A 19,606-nucleotide genomic window follows, 5' to 3' on the forward strand; every position below is an offset into this window, starting at 1 on the left:
ATCACTGACAGACTTGATGACATGATTGTTACTAATCATGATGAATCTCTTATATACACAGTTATTTCAGACTGAAGAGCTAGCAGCCAGGTTTGTACTTGATGCAGTTACTCGCAGTATAGCATGGTAACTAAAATTTGAGCATGTTGTTGGGAGACTGGTATTATTTAACTAAAATATGGTATCAGAAATTCATGTATACTGGAACTTTGCAAAGCAAGGACTGTCTGTATTTAAAACTAAGCAACAATGAAAACAATAAATAGCAAAAACTATGGGATATAGCTAAAGCCCTACTTAAAGGGAAATTTATAGTCTTAATGAATATATTAGGAAAAAAAATTTTTCAATAATGAGCTAAGACTTTAACTTAGTATGTTAGAACCAAAACAGAATAAATCCAAATAAAATAAAAGAAATAATAAAGATATGAGGAAAAATCAATTAAATAGAAAACAAAGAAAAGAGTGTATCAACAAAAGCGAGAGTTGGCTCTCTGAAGAGACAATTAATAAAATAGACAAAGCCTTTTGGCAAGGGTGCTGAAGAAAAAAAAGACAAAGAAAGTAAAAGAGTGAATAATAAATACATAGCGATTAAGAAAATCACAATATTCTGAATAACATAATGCAAATAAATGTGAAACTTGGGAGAATTGGCCAATTTTCTAGAATAATTAATACATCAAAACTGATAAGAAATAGAAATAGAAATCCTGAATAGTCCTAAAGAAATTGAACTGGTTTTTATTTATCTTCTCAAAATAAAAATGCCAGGTTCACATGATTTTGTGGGCAAGTTTTACCAAATGTTTGACCATTAGATAATGTCTCTATAAACTGTTACTAGTGATTTATTGGAAATATATGGAGTGGCTCAAAGAATTGAAGGAATTTCTAAACAATTAGCTCTAACGAATGACAGAAACCAGGGAGGGCCCAGAAATGTAGAACATTTATGTAGGAGTCTGCCACTGGGTTACCATTTCCAGCTGTAACTGTGTGTTGGCCTTCCTCTCTTATTGCAGGTAGATTTGCTCTAGCTTCTAGGGAAGTTATTTTTAGCACCCTTTATCACCATGTCTTTGAGTCAAAAGGCAATCTTCGTTGACTACCTATAGCAGAGACATCTTAGAGAAAGACTCTGACCAGGCTTGGGTTGTGAGCCAGTCTCTGAGTTAAATCATCAAGGGAATAGGTTACTCTAGTCAGATCAGGGTCATGTGTCCACCCACCCATGGCCAGGAGAAGAGAAGTTAGATGTGATGGTAGAAGGAATATGGGGAACATCTTAGGCAAAAAAATAATAACTGCAAAGAAAAAGGGAAATTCAACCTGGGAATTAACTTTGGGAGAGATGGTAAATTGACCTTTATATGCTATAGAGGCTACAGAGTATATGTAAAGATCTTCAAATTGGAAGGCAAGAGACCTAAGTTCTACTCTTATATATTCTCCCTTATGATTATATAATGTTGGATAAACAGTATACAGTGTGTAAAATATGTAAAATATGATAGATTAGATGATTTCTTAAATTTACTTACAGGTCTAATATTTTATGATTATATTCCCCTCTCATATCTCCAGAGTCTTGTGGAGTATCTGGCATATAATAGGTGTTTGTTAAATATTTGTTAAATGAACAAAATAATTATAGGACTAAGTTAAGTGAGACTAGAGGGGAAAAAAACCATTCAGTCTAACAGTTAGGTGGTTATTGATGACCTAATATTTAGGTGGCTTTAGTTATATCCCACCCAAGGAACCTGGAGTTGATTATTGAGGTTTTAGGCTATTTATATCTTAATGTCTTTTCCAGTTATTTAATCAAAGTTATTCTTATGTCAAATGTGTGAGTAGCTAAGAAACAAATATTTATTGTTATTGTTCTTTTAGCCATATGCAGTCCAGGAGCTCAAAGCAGTTGCAGGTGTGATGATTACTGCATCTCACAACCGCAAAGAAGACAATGGATACAAGGTAAACCTTGGACTCCTCATCTTTGGTCATTTCATAGTTCTTATTTTATTTAAATAATATGTGCTGAGTATATTTTCTACAGTGGGGAGCAGGGTTAGACATTGGGAACAGAAAGATAAAAACATTGAGGCTACCCCTCAAAGAATGTGTATCCCTAATGGCGCTTATTACGTTTCAATATGTACTATTACAAAAGTCTCTTCAATGGTCTTTTTACTTCTGATATCTTACTGCCTTTGATTTCCCCAACCCATCCCAAATCCACCCTCTCTACCATTTCAGAAATAAAGTCATTTTGTACCAAGAACTTAAGGAATAAATGGGAGTTTGATGGAAGAGAGCCGGAGGAATAGTATCTTGACCTCATTCTCCTCTCCCTCCAACCTTCTGCTGGGACTCCCTATTGGCCACAGGATCTATTTGATGTGTCAGGCTTCATGGCAGAAAGCAGGGTGGGGAAGGGTGAAGAGTGGCTCTGGAGGGGCAAACAGAAGATATGGCACAGTATTGAACCAGTGTTTGGGGCTCCTAGCTGATGAGTCCATGATCTTATATTCTTTTTTCATCTTGTGTAGGGAGACTCCAGGCACACTAAGCTCTGTTTCACTGGGGAAAAGAATATTTAATACTAATCTAAGATTTTGGCCCTGGCCAGCTAAATGGGTAGTGTTACCATTTATAGAGGCAGGCAAGAAGCATAATTAATTAGTTTTGGACATAATTAAGTCTGAGGGATTTGTGGGTCAAACAGGCAGCAATGACCTGTAGGCAGTTGAATATGTAGACCTGTTGCTCAGGGGAGAAATCTGCGCTGAAGTTACAGATTTTGGGATCACCGTACATATTGTATTAGAGTACATAAGAATATTTGGAAATTCTTTATTTGGATGAGCAGCCCAGAGACAGTGTAGGTTAGAAGAAGAGGTCAAGAATGGAACCCTAGGGAATATCAACTTCAAGTGAAGGGAGAAAGAAGAGGAGCTGGAGATAGGACAAAGACCGGAAGAGACTGGTATGATAAAAATGAAAGAGGTAAGGGAGTTGCAAGGAGGGAGAGGTTAACTGTCAAAGAGAGCTAAGAACCCAGATCTCTCCTCTGAGCATCAGACTCCTGAATCCAGCTGCCAACTTAATATCTGTTGGGATGCCTAATGGACATCTCAAAATTAGTACTAGTCTCTGAAACAGTGGCCTTGATTCCCCCCAGACCTGCCACATATACACCCAAATGGGTTCCTCCCCCAGTCTTATCCATCTCTGTAAATTCACGCTACCACCCACCTAAACAAAAACCAAAATTCATTCTTGATTACTACTGATATTAATTTACTAACAGGTTCTACAAATTATACATATACATCCAAACGTATATGTATGTATAATTTGTAGATACATGTGTATCCATATGTATCTACATATACATCCAAATATATGTAGAATATGTTTACTTCTGCCAGTACCTTCTACCTCCACTGTTCTAAACCATTGTTGTCTTCGCCTGAACTACAACATCTTAGCTGGTCTCTTCCCTGCTTCCATTTTTCTCCCCTGCAGTCCATTCTTCACCAAGCAGCCAGATGATCTTTTAAAATATAAACAGGTCATGTTAACTTTCCTGCTAAACCCAAACTGCTTACCTTGGGGCTTACAGGACTGTCTCCTGCCTGCCTCTTCCACCTTGTTTCATTCATTCTTCTCCTGTGCTCAGTACGTCCCAGTCACACTGCGGCTCCTTTCCATTCCTCCAGCTCCTTCAGTATACCAAGCCCTTTTCCCACTCTGAGCCTTTTGTTTGTTCCTCTGCTTGTATTTCTCTTCCCCAAATCTTGCAAATTTGCTTATTTTCATCCTTCAGACTCCTGCCCAGATGTTGTTTCCTTGAAGAGACCTTCCCTGGCCACCTTATCTGAAGTGGCTTCTCTCCATCTTGTTTATTTCCTTCACAAAACTTATCACTATCTGTAATTACCTGCTTTCTTTACGATGAATTATCTTGTTTGTTTATTGACTTGTTTGTTTGACTGTCCCCACCCCATTCCCCAATATAAGCTCATGGGTGGAGGGACTTTGTTTTGATATTTACTGCTATTGAACATACTTGTCACATAGTAGACCCTCAAAGATTTGTTTTCTTAAAGTATTCAATATAAGCACAAGGTAAAAAGTATGAAAGTTAAACAGTGTAAAAAGTTAAACAATAAGGAGTATTTCTCCCACCCCCTTCCCCTAGTATCCCTTTTCAGAAGCAAATACTGTTTCTGGTTTTGGTTTCCTTCCAGAGAGTCTATACATGTGTAATCATGACCAATCATGTATTGGTCACTCCTCTTTTTTTTTTTCCCCCATAAATGGCAGGGCACTATATATAGTGTCCTGCACCTTGTTTTTTTCACACAACAGTGTGAAACAGCCTTAGAGATCATTTTCTACATCAGTCCATCTATAGATAGATACGTTTGCCTCATTCATCTTTAAAAACCTATATAGATGAGTCATAATTTATTTAACCAGTCCTCTGTTGATGAATATTTCATTTGTTTCTGATCTGCTGCTTACAAACAGTGCTACAGTGAATGCTATTCTACATACATCTTTGTTCATATGTACAAGTAGACTTACAGAGTCAGTATGGAATAGCAGTTAAGAGAATTATGGGGTGGGTTTGTACCTCTGCCACTCAGAAGCTTTGTAACCTAAGTCAAGTTACTTATTTTCTCTGTGCTTTAGTTTCTCCATCTACAAACTGAGAATAATACTAGAACCAGCATCATAGGGTGAGAGTAAGGATTAAGGGAGATAGTGCATGAAAAATGCTTAGTATAGTGTCTGGCTCCGGTAAATAATAAATGTTGCCTATTGTTTTTATTCTTATCTATAGCTGCACTGTCCAAGCTGATAGCCACCAGCTACCTATGGCTATCGAACACTTAAAATATGACTAGTCTGAATTGAGATGTGCTGTAAGTGTAAAATACACACCAGATTTCGGACAGTTAATACAATAAAAGAATGTAAAATATATGACTTGCATTGTGGCTCACATTATATTTCTGTGGCTCTGCTGAGCTATAAAATAAATTTCTAGATGTGAAACTTCTGAGTCAAAGGGACTATGAAATAAAATTTGTCATTCTGTATTCAAGGTGGTGGTTCTAATTGATACTCTCACCAACAATATGAGGGTCTTTACCCCACACCGTCCATTATTGTATTATCAAACTTTTTCATCTTTGCCAATCAGATATATGGAAATGTTATGTTTAATCTGTAACTGTCTTATGCGTAAGGTTGAGCTTCTTTTCATACATTTATATGATATTTGTGTTCCCTTTCCTGAAAAGTCTGTTAAAGGTTTTGCCCATTTCTTTCTTGGGTAGTTGCTCTTTTCCTTGTTGATTTGTAGGAACTCCAAAGTAGCTCTTGGTCATCTGTTTTTCAGGTATTTTCCCCCCATATTATCATTTGCCTTTTGACTTTATTTATGATATTTTTCCATGCATGGTATTTTTTTTCCATCTGGAAAAATTTTGGCATTTTTATTGGTATCATATTTTACTTGTACATTAATTTAGGGAGCTTCAATATGTTTGTCATATTATTGAGTCTCTTTATTCAAGAACAGAATGTATCTTTCTATTCTTCCAAGACTTCTTTTAGACCCTTCAGTAACATTTTAAAGATTTTTTATCTTTTACATTTCTTTTTAAGTTTATTCCTGGGTATATTTTGTGGCATGGATTTTTCTGTTACTAAATCAGGTAGGGATACTTTCTGCTGCAGGTTCAGAAAACCCACAAAAGTGGCTTAAGCTGATAGGAATTTATTTTTCTCACGTAACAAAAAATCCAGAAGTATGTGGCTGCTGGCATGGTTCTGTAGCTCAGCGTTGTCGGGCCTGGCACCTCTGCAGTTTTTTTGGCCTTTTCTTCAAGCATGGCCATTATATGTGTTGCTGTTCCTCTAGGCATCACATTCACATACGAGGCAGGGAGAAAGGCCAAGATGTTTTTTTCTCATGTTATATAAATTTTCATAAAGAGCTTTCAGGGCCTATGGACAGAATCTTGTTGGTTGCTTGGAATGTGGGAGCATCCCTTAAGAGCAATTTTTGGTTTTGTTTTTTAAATTTCTGCAGGAACCTCAGGAGTTTCACTGACTGGGAGCAATTTCTGTGTTATTTTAGATCTCAGATTTGAAATTTTTTAATCACCCAGAACTTGGGAAGAAACAGACATGCTTCCTCATCATCTTTCAATAATAGTGGGCAGAACTTTTTCTATTCTACATTTCCACTAAGAGGGGCATCTTAGTTCCAGTTCCCTACCTTCCGCATGGGCATTAAAACTCAGGAGCCGGATAAACGAACAGTTCCCAAACCCCAACTGGCCACAGCATCAGCCCACAGCTTTATCACTCTGGTTTTCCATTCTTTCCTTTTTTCCCAATGCCTGGAGTTTTCCCTTTCCTTCTTGTGAACCAAGCTGTGCATTTTAGATAATACTTTTTCTACTTTATCTAGCATTTTGAGGTGTTTATAGAGTGAGAATTTTTAGGTCATGTAGTCTACCATATTGCTTGGTACAGAGTTTTGTACATAGTATATATTCAAAAGTATTCTTCTTTCCTTCCTTCAGGATGCAGTAGAAGGGATTCATGTCAAATACATGGGAGAAGTTGGTATAGATATTCCCTAAGCAGAGTCCCTTCTAACCTTGAGATCCTGTGAATTATAGAAATACATTTTCTTGCCTTTTTGTTAACTGTTCCTACTGTCTTGTTGATCAGGCTACTTGACAAACTGACAACTTAATGAAATGTATTTTCATTAAATACTGAAAATACATATATTGAAATGTGTATGGAATAATTAGCATGTTAACAATCTTTCCTGGAATAGACTTTATTTAGTGTGACATAAATTCTACTTTAATTTATAGCTGAAAAATAATTTCTTCTTTATCATATAACAGAACCATTTTATAATGCTAAAATTTCATAGTATCAAGTTTTATGGATATTCCATGGTTTCTTAGATCTTCTTTATTATATATTTAGCTATAGATCTAAGATTATGATTGTACATTATGGTATATGCATATTTTAACATTGTCATAATGATGCCCCGATTATATTTTACTTGTATTGTTATTAAAGTATACTTCTAAATGAGAAAATAATACCGGATCATTTTATTGAAAAGTCCCTGTGGAATCATTACTATCAATATCCTTAGGTGTTTATTAAGTTAGTCCAGTGTTGACATTTTCTACTTGATTAATTTGGTATGCTTTTTTTTTTTTTTTAAATAAATTTATTTATTTATTTATTTTTGGCTGCGTTGAGTCTTTGTTGCTGCGTGCGGGCTTCTCATTGCGGTGGCCTCACTTGTTGCGGAGCATGGGCTCTAGGTACACAGACTTCAGTAGTTGTGGCACGCAGGCTCAGCAGTTATGGCTCATGGGCTCTAGAGCACAGGCTCAGTAGTTGTTGTGCATGGGCTTAGTTGCTCCGCAGCATGTGGGATCTTCCCGGACCAGGGCTTGAACCCGTGTCCCCTGCATTGGCAGGCGATTCTTAACCACTGCACCACCGGGGAAGTCCAGGTATGCTTCTTTTTAAAGTCAAATATCTCTACTGTAGCTAAGAAAACATATGGCCAACATTTCAAGTAATTATAGCTGTGTTTACCTATCATCTAGGTTTATTGGGAAAATGGTGCTCAGATCACATCTCCTCATGATAAAGAAATTCTGAAATGTATAGAAGAATGTGTGGAACCCTGGAATGGTTCCTGGAATGATAATTTAGTGGATACCAGCCCACTGAAGAGAGATCCTCTGCAGGACATTTGTAGGAGATACATGGAAGATCTGAAAAAGATCTGTTTTCACAGGTATCCAAGTGGGAATATAGGATAATATTACCTTAGCATAAGATTAACAAATAAGAGAAAGCAATAGGGATAAAAATGTGTTGACTATTCATTATATTAAAATTATCACTAAATACTACTATTCATAATAGTTAAAAAGTAGAAATAACACAGACATTCAAATACTCATTAGCTGATGAATGGATAAATAAAATGTAGTATATCCATACAATGAAATATTATTCAGCAGTGAAAAGAAATAAAGTACTGTTGCATACTACAACATGGATAAACTTTAAAAATAGGCTAAGTGAAGGAAGCCAGTCACAAAGGACCACATGTTGTATGGTTACATTGATATGAAATGTCCAGTGTAGGCAAATCTATAGAGATAGAAACATAAAGTGTATTTAGTGGTTACCTATGGCTGGGAAAAATGGGAGGATTAGGGTGTGGTGGCTATGGGGTATGGAGTTTTTTGGTGGGTAATGAGAATGTTCTAAAACTGATTATGGTAATGGTCGAATAACTCTGTGAATATAGTGAAAGCCATTCAATTGTATATTATAGATGGATGAATTTATAGTATATTAATTACCTCTCAATAAAGCTGTTAAAAATTATAGCTGAATAGATGTATTCACTCTATATAAGGTAAGGAAATTTCCTCTAAAATTTGATTTTTCCTTACCTATTTCCATATTTCTGTAACTATTCCATAAATAGCTAACACTATTTTTAGAAAATATCATGGCTTGTTGAATATATTTTCCCTATCCTAGCAAAATAAATTTTAGCTTTTTCTCTAGATTATTTTAATTATACCACAAGTAGTGAGTTTTATGATATTGACTGAATGATATTTTCCTCTACAGGGAATTAAACTCAAAGACCACCTTGAAATTTGTACATACATCTTTTCATGGAGTCGGACATGACTATGTGCAGTTGGCTTTTCAAGTATTTGGTTTTAAGCCTCCAATTCCAGTACCAGAACAAAAAGATCCTGATCCAGACTTTTCTACTGTTAAATGCCCAAATCCTGAAGAAGGAGAATCTGTGCTGGTATATTTTTTCTATATTTAAATTATTATTAGTGTATTAAACTTAATCATATAGCTAGAACTCTTTGACAATTCAAAGATTACTTACAAAAGCAAAAACCACTTTAGTTTACATCTTTTAAATTATATTAGAGCCATATATTCTGTTTTGTTTGAAATCTCTATGGTGGATATCCTTACTTCTAGGCTTATTTTAAATTTAACCAAACTAGGTTAGCAGATGCAAACTATTACATATAGAATGGATAAACAACAGGGTCCTACTGTATAGCACAGGGGACTATATTCAATATCCTGTGATAAACCATAATGGAAAAGAATATGAAAAAGAATGTATATATACGTATAACTGAATCACTTTGCTGTACAGCAGAAATCAACGCAACATTGTAAATCAACTATACTTCAGTAAAATAAAGTAAAAAAAAAATTTAGCCAAACTATATTCCTTCTAAAATTCATATCACTAACATAGTGCCTACATTTAGGAATATTACATTGAATTTAACATCTTCAATGCAATCCAGCTTTTTGGGTCACCATTTCAGGAACTTTCTTTGAGACTGGCAGAGAAAGAAAACGCCCGGATAGTGCTAGCCACAGATCCTGATGCAGACCGACTGGCAGTGGCAGAACTTCAGGAGAAGTAAGTAGAACCTCTTATTTGATTAAAAGCTTAAACTTTGAAAAACAGTTTTTGACTTTAAGTCTTATAGGCTCATTGGAAATAATAAAAAAAAAATAAGAAAATAAATCTCCCGTAAGCCTACTATCCAGAAATAACCACCTAGGTTGATATTTTGACATTTCCTTCCTATGTTTTCTCTATTCAAATATTTAAGATATATTTGTTTTTTATAAAATTGTAATCATACTATATATAGTTTTGTATCTTGATTATTTCCACTTAATATTGTACTGTGAGCATTTTTCTCTGTCCTTAAATATTGTTTAAAATATTCATTTTTAAACTGGCATAGTATCCCAACAGATTGCTTTATCAGTGTAATCATTTCCTAATCATGATCCTTTTGGTTGCTGTGTATTTTTGCCATTATAATGTGGTGACAAATGTCTTTACATAAAGAGGACATCATATTATAACATATTTCTCATTAAGTAAGAAAATAAAAGTAACAGCATAATAATTTTTCAAAGTACTTTGCTGCCATTTCTACCCTAAGCTCTCCCTGGTCAGTTAGAGAAGTAGTAGTAAATGTTTTCTCAAAAATCCCATACAGTAGTTTTTGGGTTTTCCTATGTGAATGATGGTAATTTGTAGGTCCTGGGGTCAAGGAGTTTTAATGAGAAGTTATAAAGGTCTTGACTTGAATTTTCATTCTCTCTACAGTGGTGATTGGAAAGTTTTCACAGGGAATGAGTTGGCAGCTTTGTTTGGGTGGTGGATGTTTGATTGCTGGAAGAAAAATAAATCAAGAAATGCTGATGTGAAGAACATTTATATGTTAGCCACCACAGTCTCTTCCAAAATTTTGAAGGCAATTGCACTAAAAGAAGGATTTCACTTTGAAGTAAGAATAGATAATATCTGTGTGCTCCTTTTCTAAACCTATTTCTATAAATTAAAGCCATCTTCCCACCAAAACTGACTTTTATTGATTTCATTTCTAATTCCCTCTTTTTTTCTAATTCTGTTAACACTTTCTTAATCTTTTGATTGTTTAGTAACCTTGAGCCAAATTCATCCTGTATGTGAGTTTCTGAAACTAAGATAGGACATTCTTTAGAAATTGCCTTAATGCTTACTATTCCATACAACAGTATCTGGCTTTCATACCGAGAAAATCTGGCTCCGAGTGACCTCATCAATCACATAAACTCCGCTCCAAAAAATTGTAGGTGTCATTGACTGCTTGTTTAGGCTCTTCAGGTTCAGTCTTAAGAAACTTTAAGTAGTCTCCTAGATTGCAAATTAAGACCCAATGATTCTACATCCAAAAAACAAATAATGACTCTCTCAGCACAGATCATTAACCTTTGTGAGCCTCGGGCAGTTAAACTGACCACTTTTATAGCTACTGGGACTAATGCCAATTAAGTTACTTTTCCTCTGCCAACTTTGCCAAATATCAGTGAAAAAGTCACCTCTGGGCATTTTTCTTGAGCCACAATCAAGCTACAGGTCTTAACACTAATTGACTAACTAGAAGAAAATTGAACCTTCCTCAATGAAATAGAACTTCCAGTCTCTGGCTTTCTAAAATACAAATAGCAAAATAGAAGAAATTGAAAATGTATTCAAACCTAAAATTCTGAATTACTCTAATGTTAACCTTTTCCTTGTAGGAAGAAAAATGTATAATGAGCACAAAAGAGAAAAAAAGAACATGATTCTAAAGACCTATTTATAAACGTGCCTCCTTGTTTTTGTTGGGGGTGGGGTGCTGCAGAGATTTTTGGCTTTTTTTTTTTCCAGTGAGGAGGTAGGGAGGCGAATGAGAAATCTTAAATTAGTAATGGAGAGCTCAAGAGTCACTGTGTATTACATTCCCTTTCTATTGACTCTAAAAGAGTTCATGTCTTTAAAATGAACAGTAGCTCATCTGATGAAAAGTCCTAATTTCCAAAGAAGGACTTAGTCACTTTCTTGATGGTTTTATTTGGGCCATGCTGTTATGGTAAAAGTACACTTGGTTCAAGTATATGTTGTGATAATGTTAAAAGCGCATCATTAAAAAGCTTTAATGCCTTTGATTACGCAGATGGACTAAATTAAAACCTTCATAGGCACTTTTATATTAGTGCTTATAATACAGCTTAAGGGACAGTTTCTAAGAAGCAGTATAATTGAATCCTGGCTCCATCTCTTATATGCAGTGTAATCTTGGACAAATTTACTGAACCTCTGAGCCTCTGTTTCAGCAACAGAGTTTTTGTGAGCATTAAAAAAGATAATAATGTAAAGCAGCTGTTACAGTGCTTGATAAATAGCAGATGATCATAATATATGTGTGTATTTATGTTACTTTGTGACTATATGCATCACCACTTATTGGATTATATTTGGTGGATTACATCACCTATTTCTGTGCTCGATAAAATGGTAGGTCATCAGTCACGACAGTGTGTGTATCCATGCCCTTTATGACTATATGTTTACCACTGTATAAATCTTTGTGGTGAAAACCATAACAGAAGATCATTATGGAAGTGTTATGTGCATTTAGTGACAGGCTTTTCTCCAATATGTATTTTTATGAGAGAGTCACTTAACTAGAATGGCCTCCTCTGCATTTCAGGAAACGTTACCAGGTTTTAAATGGATTGGAAGTAGGATAAAAGACCTCCTGGAAAATGGGAAAGAAGTCCTTTTTGCATTTGAGGAGTCTATTGGTATGTAGTAAATATTAAAATATTTGAAATTTGAATGAGAGCATTTTTTAAAATATAATTAATTCTGTACAGAGGAATTTTTGTCATCTGGTTTTGCATTTTGAGATTAAAAAAAACCACCGAGAACTCTGAAATGTGTAGATACATTTCTCATCAGGAAAAAAAAAAAAGACCTTAAAGGTCCCCTAAATACCTTCAGTATCGGTGGGTTTCATTTATTACTAGGCTTTTAAATTCATTGGTCCTTCTGAAGAAATGTAAAACTATTGAAATTATATATAGGCTTATATTTTCCTTCTCTTTAAAGATGTTTTTAATTCTTAGGTTTTCTGTGTGGAACTTCAGTTTTGGATAAGGATGGGGTGAGTGCAGCCGTTGTTGTTGCTGAGATGGCATCTTACCTGGAAACCATGAATATAACATTGAAACAACAACTGATTAACGTTTATGAAAAGTAAGTTCTACTATTAGGAATTTCGCGTTCTAATTTTTTTATTTTTTTGGTGCTACCTTCTAAATTTATTTTTGAGGAATAGTCATTCCTTTTTAAAAAGTACTAAAATTGTCTGCATTAAGGACTGCCACTTTCTACATAACACTGTAATAGGCTTATCTTTAATGCATACTTTTCTAAAGAGTGAGTTGAAATCTGATTTTAACACTTTAAATCTCTGTGCAGATATGGTTATCATATTTCAAAAACTTCGTATTTCTTGTGTTATGATCCAACTACCATCAAAAGTATATTTGAAAGACTTCGCAATTTTGATTCTCCAAAAGAACACCCAAAGTTTTGTGGGACATTTGCTATATTGCATATACGAGATGTTACCACTGGATATGATAGCAGCCAGCCTGATAAGAAATCAGTAAGTACCTATTTTTTTAAAATTTTCAACAATTTGTAATAATTCATACTACAGTAAAATAGTTGAAGGTCAAGCCTGTGAGTTTCTTGAAACTAGGGTCCATTGTTTTTCTCCAGAGCAGTTGTAAGTTCACCAACTGGCTCTGACTCCCATCCTGTCCTCACCACTCCCCCAAGTGTATGCTACCCTTGTGGGTGGGGAGCGGGAAGGAGAATGAGAGAGACAGAAAGAGAAAGGGAGGGAGGGGAAAGGTGTGATGATGCTAAATAATGTTGAAAATAAAGTCTAAAAGCCCATAATTTTATCATATGATATCACTTATATGTGGAATCTAAAAAAATTATGCAAATGAGCATATTACAAAACAGAAACAGACTCACAGGCATAGAAAACAAACTTTTGGTTACGAAAGGGGAAGCGGGGGAGGGATTAATTAGGAGTTTGGAATTAAAATTTACACACTACTAGGGGCTTCCCTGGTGGTGCAGTGGTTAAGAATCCGCCTGCCAATGCAGGGGACACGGGTTCGAGCCCTGGTCCGGGAAGATCCTACATACCGCGGAGCAACTAAGCCCTTGCGCCACAACTACTGAGCCTGCGCTCTAGAGCCTGCGAGCCACAACTACTGAGCCCTCGTGCCGCAACTACTGAAGCCCACGAGCCTAGAGCCCGTGCTCTGCAACAAGAGAAACCACCACAATGAGAAGCCCACGCACCACAATGAAGAGTAGCCCCCGCTCGCCGCAACTAGAGAAGGGCTGCGTGCAGCAACAAAGACCCAAGGCAGCCAGAAGTAAATAAATAAAATAAATAAATTTATTAAAAAAAAATATATATATATATATACACACTACTATATATAAAATAGATAACCAAAAAAGACCTACTGTATAGCACAGGGAACTACACTCAATGTCTTGTAATAACTTATAATGGAAAAGAATCTAAAAAAGAATATATATATATATATATATATATATATATATATATATAGCTGTACACCTGAAACTAACACACATTGTAAATCAACTATATTTCAATAAAAATTTTTAAAATAAAATTAAAATTTTAAAAAAATTTAATGTTTTACCTAATCATCTTAGCACCTAAAAATAAATAAATAAAGAAATACTTATAATTTCAAAGCTATTCATCTTTCTAGTTTTAACTTCCCTTTTCAACTTTATTCCCTATACCTCCAACCAAATGGAATAACTTATAGTTTCTTACATATATACATTAAAAATTTTTTTTCTATTTTTGGTCAGGCTTTTTCCTCAGTCTACCTTTTCTTCCTACTGCTGCAGATCCACACTTTAGCCATTTTAAGACTTCATGCAAATGTCACCTCCTCCACATACCCTCCAGGTCCCATAATCCGATATCGTCTTCCTGAGGTTTCATTATATATTGTGCCTTCCTCTTGTCATTTATCACTTTCTATCTTATGTTATCATAGTCTTGTTCATGGCAGATCCATTTCTAATATAGCTTTATGCCTGTCAAAGCTCCTGCCTACATAGTGGGTGCTCAACTAATATTTAAAAGCCCTATAGATTGCTGATTATATTTATTTTGTTATTGTTATGATTACAATTATTAGCCTAAATTTCTATTTATAATTTCTGATGTTGTCTCAAGCTTCTAGGCGCATAATATATTTTGGGAAATCTGCAAGCCTTTTATGTAGAATACTACCCATATTCCCTTTGTGTATTTTCATCCAGTCAACAAAAATTGGTTCTCAGTTGTTATTCTGTGTGCACATATGTGTGTATCTATTTTTCCGTCTTTGTAAACTAATTGAAAAGAACCAAATTTTTTGCTTCTTTTTATTTCTCTAATGTTGCTGTCGTTAGAATAGTTCTTGATGTGATGCTTTTTTCCTCTTGAATCCCTTTAAAGTTTATGATATTTGTTATTCAAAGTGCTTTCCTATCTATTCTCCACTGATGCTTACAACAGTTTTGTAAGACTCATAGTGTAGATATTTGTTAATCCCCTAAGGTCACACGCAGTGACTGTCAAAGACTTCCTGAGTTCTTTCTTCTCCAACTTCAGATTGGCATTAACTGTGTGTTCAACAGGCATTTATTAAAACCCTTCTGTGCTACAGGCACAGGCACACTGGCAATACAGTAATGACAAAGGCACTGTTTCTACACTCAGGAGTCTAGGGGGGAAATGGTCAAGCAAACAGTGGTTACTTTACAAAATGATAAAGGCTACCAGAGGTACATAAGGGTGCCATTGAAGAGCATAGGAAAGACCCTTACTCATATTTGAGGGGCTTACAGAAGGCTTTGCAGAGGACTTCTGTGAGCTGAGTTCTAGAGTCTGGGTAGGAGTTATCCAGATGTGGGAGGAACAGAGGATGTTTCAGGCAAAGGGAGCAGCAAGTGCTATGTCTGGAGGTGAGAAGGCATGTTTTCTTTCAGAGAACCACAAGGAGTTCTCTACAGCTGTAGTGTGGAGTGCAAAGAAGAATGGCCTGTGCGGTGAGTGGGTTAGAGAGGGGCAGACTTCCAGGCAGGGAGATCAGTTAGTATGCTGTTTCAGTAATCCAGATGAGAGATGATGGGAACCTGAATGTAATATGGTAGCAGTAGTGATGGAGAGAGCCAGACAAAATTGAGTTAAATAAAGGATAGAATTGACAGGACTTGCTAGTTGATGGCCTGTGAGGGGAAAAGAGGGAAGGAAGGTCTCTGTCTTAAGCAACTAGTAGTACCACTGACTGAGAGAGGGATCTCACGGAGAGGACCAGGCTCGCTACACCTGAGGGAAGGCACCACTGTCAACCCTTCTGCCCTAGTACAACCCCCATGGGTCCCTTGAGATACCCTCACAGACTGATTTGTGATCCAGGAAGAGTACCAGTGTTAATCCATATATTTAATGTCAGTAAAGCTTCATTTCATGTTTTAACTTTTAGGTAAAAAAAAATACATATGTATTTTACACCCCAGTGGGTTATTTTGCCTGTCCTCTAGGATATGTGTACTCTGCTTTGGAGACTACTGATAAACTATCTGTGAAAGTGCTTTGAAATTCTAAAGCACTTTGCAAACGTAGAGGCAGTTTGGACTTTGGTACAGATAGACCTGGCTTCAACTTCTTGCTCTGCCACTTAGCTGATTACCTTGAACAGGTCGTTTATTCTCTTTGAGCCTTGTCTGTAAATTGGCAGTAATATTTACTTTGCAGGATTATTGTTGAGGCCTGGAGATCATGTGTGTAAGGTATATAATCCAGTGCCTGTACAATTATAAATGTTTAGTAAATGGTACAGCTATGAATTATTATGCATGTAATCTTTTGTATTTTACAATTCTTTTAAAAATATTTTTAAATTTTTAATTGCAGTTAAAAAAACCATAAAATTTACCATCTTAACCATTTTTAAGAGTACAGTTCAGTAGTGTTAACCATATTCACATTGTTGTGCAACAGATCTCCAGAACTTTTTCATCTTGCTAAACTGAAACTCTATACCCATTAAACAAGTCTCCATTTCCCCCTCCTGCTAGCCCTTGGCAACCACCCTCCTACTTTCTCTTTCTATGAATTTTGCTACTTTACACACCTCATATAAGTGGAATGTATTTTACAACTCTTGAAAACAAGAAAGGTACCAAGTGTAATTGAGCTGTTGTTGCATTTGTGCATAGGTGCTGCCTGTGAGTAAAAACAGCCAAATGATTACATTTACTTTTCAAAATGGCTGTGTTGCTACTCTTCGGACAAGTGGGACAGAACCAAAGATAAAGTATTATGCAGAGATGTGTGCGTCACCTGACCAGAGGTGAGAATTGACTTTTTAAATATTATATATATATAAAAGCTTTATTGAGGTGTAATTTACATTCAGCCATTTAAAGTATACAACAATGTTTTTTAGTATATTCAGAGTTGTGGAAACATCACTCTAATCAAGTTTAGAACATTTTCATCACCTCAGAAAGAAGCCCCATACCCATTCGCGGTCACTCTCCACTCCCCTCCTTCCCAGCCCTAGGCAACCACCGATCTACTATTTGTCATTATAGATTTGCTTCTTCTGGACATTTCATATAAATGGAATCATACAGTATGTGGTCCTTAGTGACTGGCATCTTTACTTAGCATAATGTTTTCAAGGTTCATCCATGTTAGCATGAATCAGTACTCTATTCCTTTTTTAAAAAATTTGTTATCATGGCTCAATGATATTCCACTGTATGGATATACCATATTTTTTTATCCGTTTATCAGAGGATGGACATTTGGGTTATTTCCACATTTTGGCTATTATGAATAATGGTGCTCTAAATGTTTGTGTTCAAGTTTTTGTGTGGATGTATATATTCATTTCACTTGGGTATATATCATATATATATAAGGAGTAGAATTGCTGGGTCATATGGTAGTTATATGTTTAGCTCTTTGAGGAACTACCAGACTGTTTTCCAAAGAGGCTGCATTATTTGGGAACTGAATTTTAATTTTTTAGTGAATTTATATTCTTGGGAAGGCTCTCTGAGCTTTAACTATTAAATGATGAACATAAAGAATTGATCAACAAGTAGTTTGTTTATTGCCAAATTCTCATTTTCTACATGTAACATGATTTGACTTAATCTGGACAATAAATATCCTTTTAGGAGTATGAATTGTGACTAAATTAACTTGACTTTAATAATATATTCAGAGGGTATTTAAACTTTTTAAACTTTCATAAGTAGTATCTCCTATGAGGTTGTCATTGATCAATACATATTTGGGAAGGAGATTTTTTTTGGAATTGGCTTCAGAGCCCAAGTTACATTATTTACTGTTTCCCTAATCTTTGCGTTGAGGAGCAGATTTTATTTCCTTTGGGGGAAAAAAATGACCTCCTGAAGTCATTCAGAGCAGAGTGTGAAGTAAAACATATTGAATAATGCTATCTTTGGCTAAGAATGAAGGTTGATTATTAAAGTAATAAAAATTGATTTGTTGTGTAGCTTGTAAAATGACTGTGAAGGCAGTTTTAAAGAGGCATTCCTAGAAATGTTTTGGGCAGTGGCACCTCTCCAGGTGATAACTTTGACGGGAATACTTGCTGTTTTTTCAGCATCTCATTTTTTTAGTCACATCTCTTTCTCTACTACCTGAAAGATATGCTGTATCATCCCATAATAATCTGTACGGGGTATTCTTCAAAGTATTTCAGGAAGCCATTTTATCTTAATACCTGATATTGGTGTTCTAAGCCATTAAATTATCTGATTCAGGAGAAATCTTTAGATATACTATAACTCATCCATGTTTCATGTACCAAGGAACTCCTTTTAATGCAGTTCAATTTCAGTTTGTGATAATGGTGTTTTCCGTGTGTGTGAGTCCCCTCTTCCCACCTTTGGTCTTGTTTTGTTTTGTTTTGTTTTAACTGAGGGAATTTCTCTTTCGTTTACCAGTTGTTTAATCATCCCATCAGGTATATGCCCTCTTAAAAAGTTATAACAACTTAAACAAATTTTAAGGCTATGAAAATAAAGAACTTCAAAACTCTTAACCTTTTCCCTCAGTGACACTGCCTTACTAGAAGAGGAATTGAAGAAACTCATTGAAGCTTTGATTGAGAATTTTCTTGAGCCCAGTAAAAATGGACTGACCTGGCGTTCTGTGTAGTGTTCACCAGTACATCATTGCTTTGCACTGGCCCATGGAACAGAACAACCAAGAACTCCATGCATTGAACTCGAGTTAGCATTCTCTCTCTGTCTCATCTGGCCGAGTATCTTTTTCCTTTTATTTTCTTTCTTTTTGGTTGGCTGACTAAACAAACTGTATACATTTGAAATGAAATGGTCTGGAGAGAAATGATTCAAATTTTTTCATAATCTTGAACAAAAGTCATTACATTAAAAGTATTATGGTAACACATCAATACAAAACAATACAAATGTGAGTTTTCTTATTAAAGTGTGATTAAGCTTAGTTCCATATTCTTGTAATTGTGTATAGCACAGTTTTTTTTTTTAAGGCAGATAAATGCTATATAATTGTAGAATTAGTTAAGGAAATTAATCCATAAAATTGGCAAGAAAATGGCACTGTTCCCAGTATACTGTGGAAAAGTGTCATTGTTATATCACAGGTATTAACTTACAAATTAGAGTATTTGAAATGAGGTATTTAGCATTTCTAGCTTAGAACAGATGTTACAATATGTGGTTTCAGCACCTTTGTTTCAGGTGCTCTTGGTGCAGTGTAAATTTATTGTATTTATTTAAAATTCTGACATTTACCGAACATAAAACAGTAGTGGCAACACTCCTAGTGGCTTGGTTCTTGTCAATTTCTCAGTGCCTTCTCAGGGCATGGTTTGAATTGAAATAGTGTTCTTGCATTGAATATAATTTAATCAGTTAATTTGCAGACAGTTAAAGAAAATCTTCCAAACTATATAGGTGCTTCCCCTCTATATCAAATAGGTTTGTT

General features: G+C 35.4%; 1 protein-coding gene across 1 annotated transcript in view; it reads left to right on the forward strand.

Annotated features, from left to right (window-relative positions):
• PGM2L1 (phosphoglucomutase 2 like 1) overlaps nucleotides 1-18,936 on the forward strand; it is a 69,240-nt gene extending 50,304 nt beyond the window's left edge. The window contains exons 6-15 of the mRNA XM_061201250.1: nucleotides 1,899-1,982; nucleotides 7,682-7,875; nucleotides 8,730-8,919; nucleotides 9,467-9,564; nucleotides 10,270-10,450; nucleotides 12,179-12,272; nucleotides 12,597-12,726; nucleotides 12,952-13,141; nucleotides 16,813-16,946; nucleotides 18,691-18,936. Of these exons, the coding sequence (XP_061057233.1) occupies nucleotides 1,899-1,982; nucleotides 7,682-7,875; nucleotides 8,730-8,919; nucleotides 9,467-9,564; nucleotides 10,270-10,450; nucleotides 12,179-12,272; nucleotides 12,597-12,726; nucleotides 12,952-13,141; nucleotides 16,813-16,946; nucleotides 18,691-18,793 (1,398 nt within the window). The 3' untranslated portion in view covers nucleotides 18,794-18,936. The remainder of the gene's footprint in view (nucleotides 1-1,898; nucleotides 1,983-7,681; nucleotides 7,876-8,729; nucleotides 8,920-9,466; nucleotides 9,565-10,269; nucleotides 10,451-12,178; nucleotides 12,273-12,596; nucleotides 12,727-12,951; nucleotides 13,142-16,812; nucleotides 16,947-18,690) is intronic.
• Nucleotides 18,937-19,606: the final 670 nt, after the last annotated feature.

Source organism: Eubalaena glacialis, chromosome 10 (genome assembly GCF_028564815.1).
Source record: "Eubalaena glacialis isolate mEubGla1 chromosome 10, mEubGla1.1.hap2.+ XY, whole genome shotgun sequence".
Lineage (NCBI taxonomy): Eukaryota > Metazoa > Chordata > Mammalia > Artiodactyla > Balaenidae > Eubalaena > Eubalaena glacialis.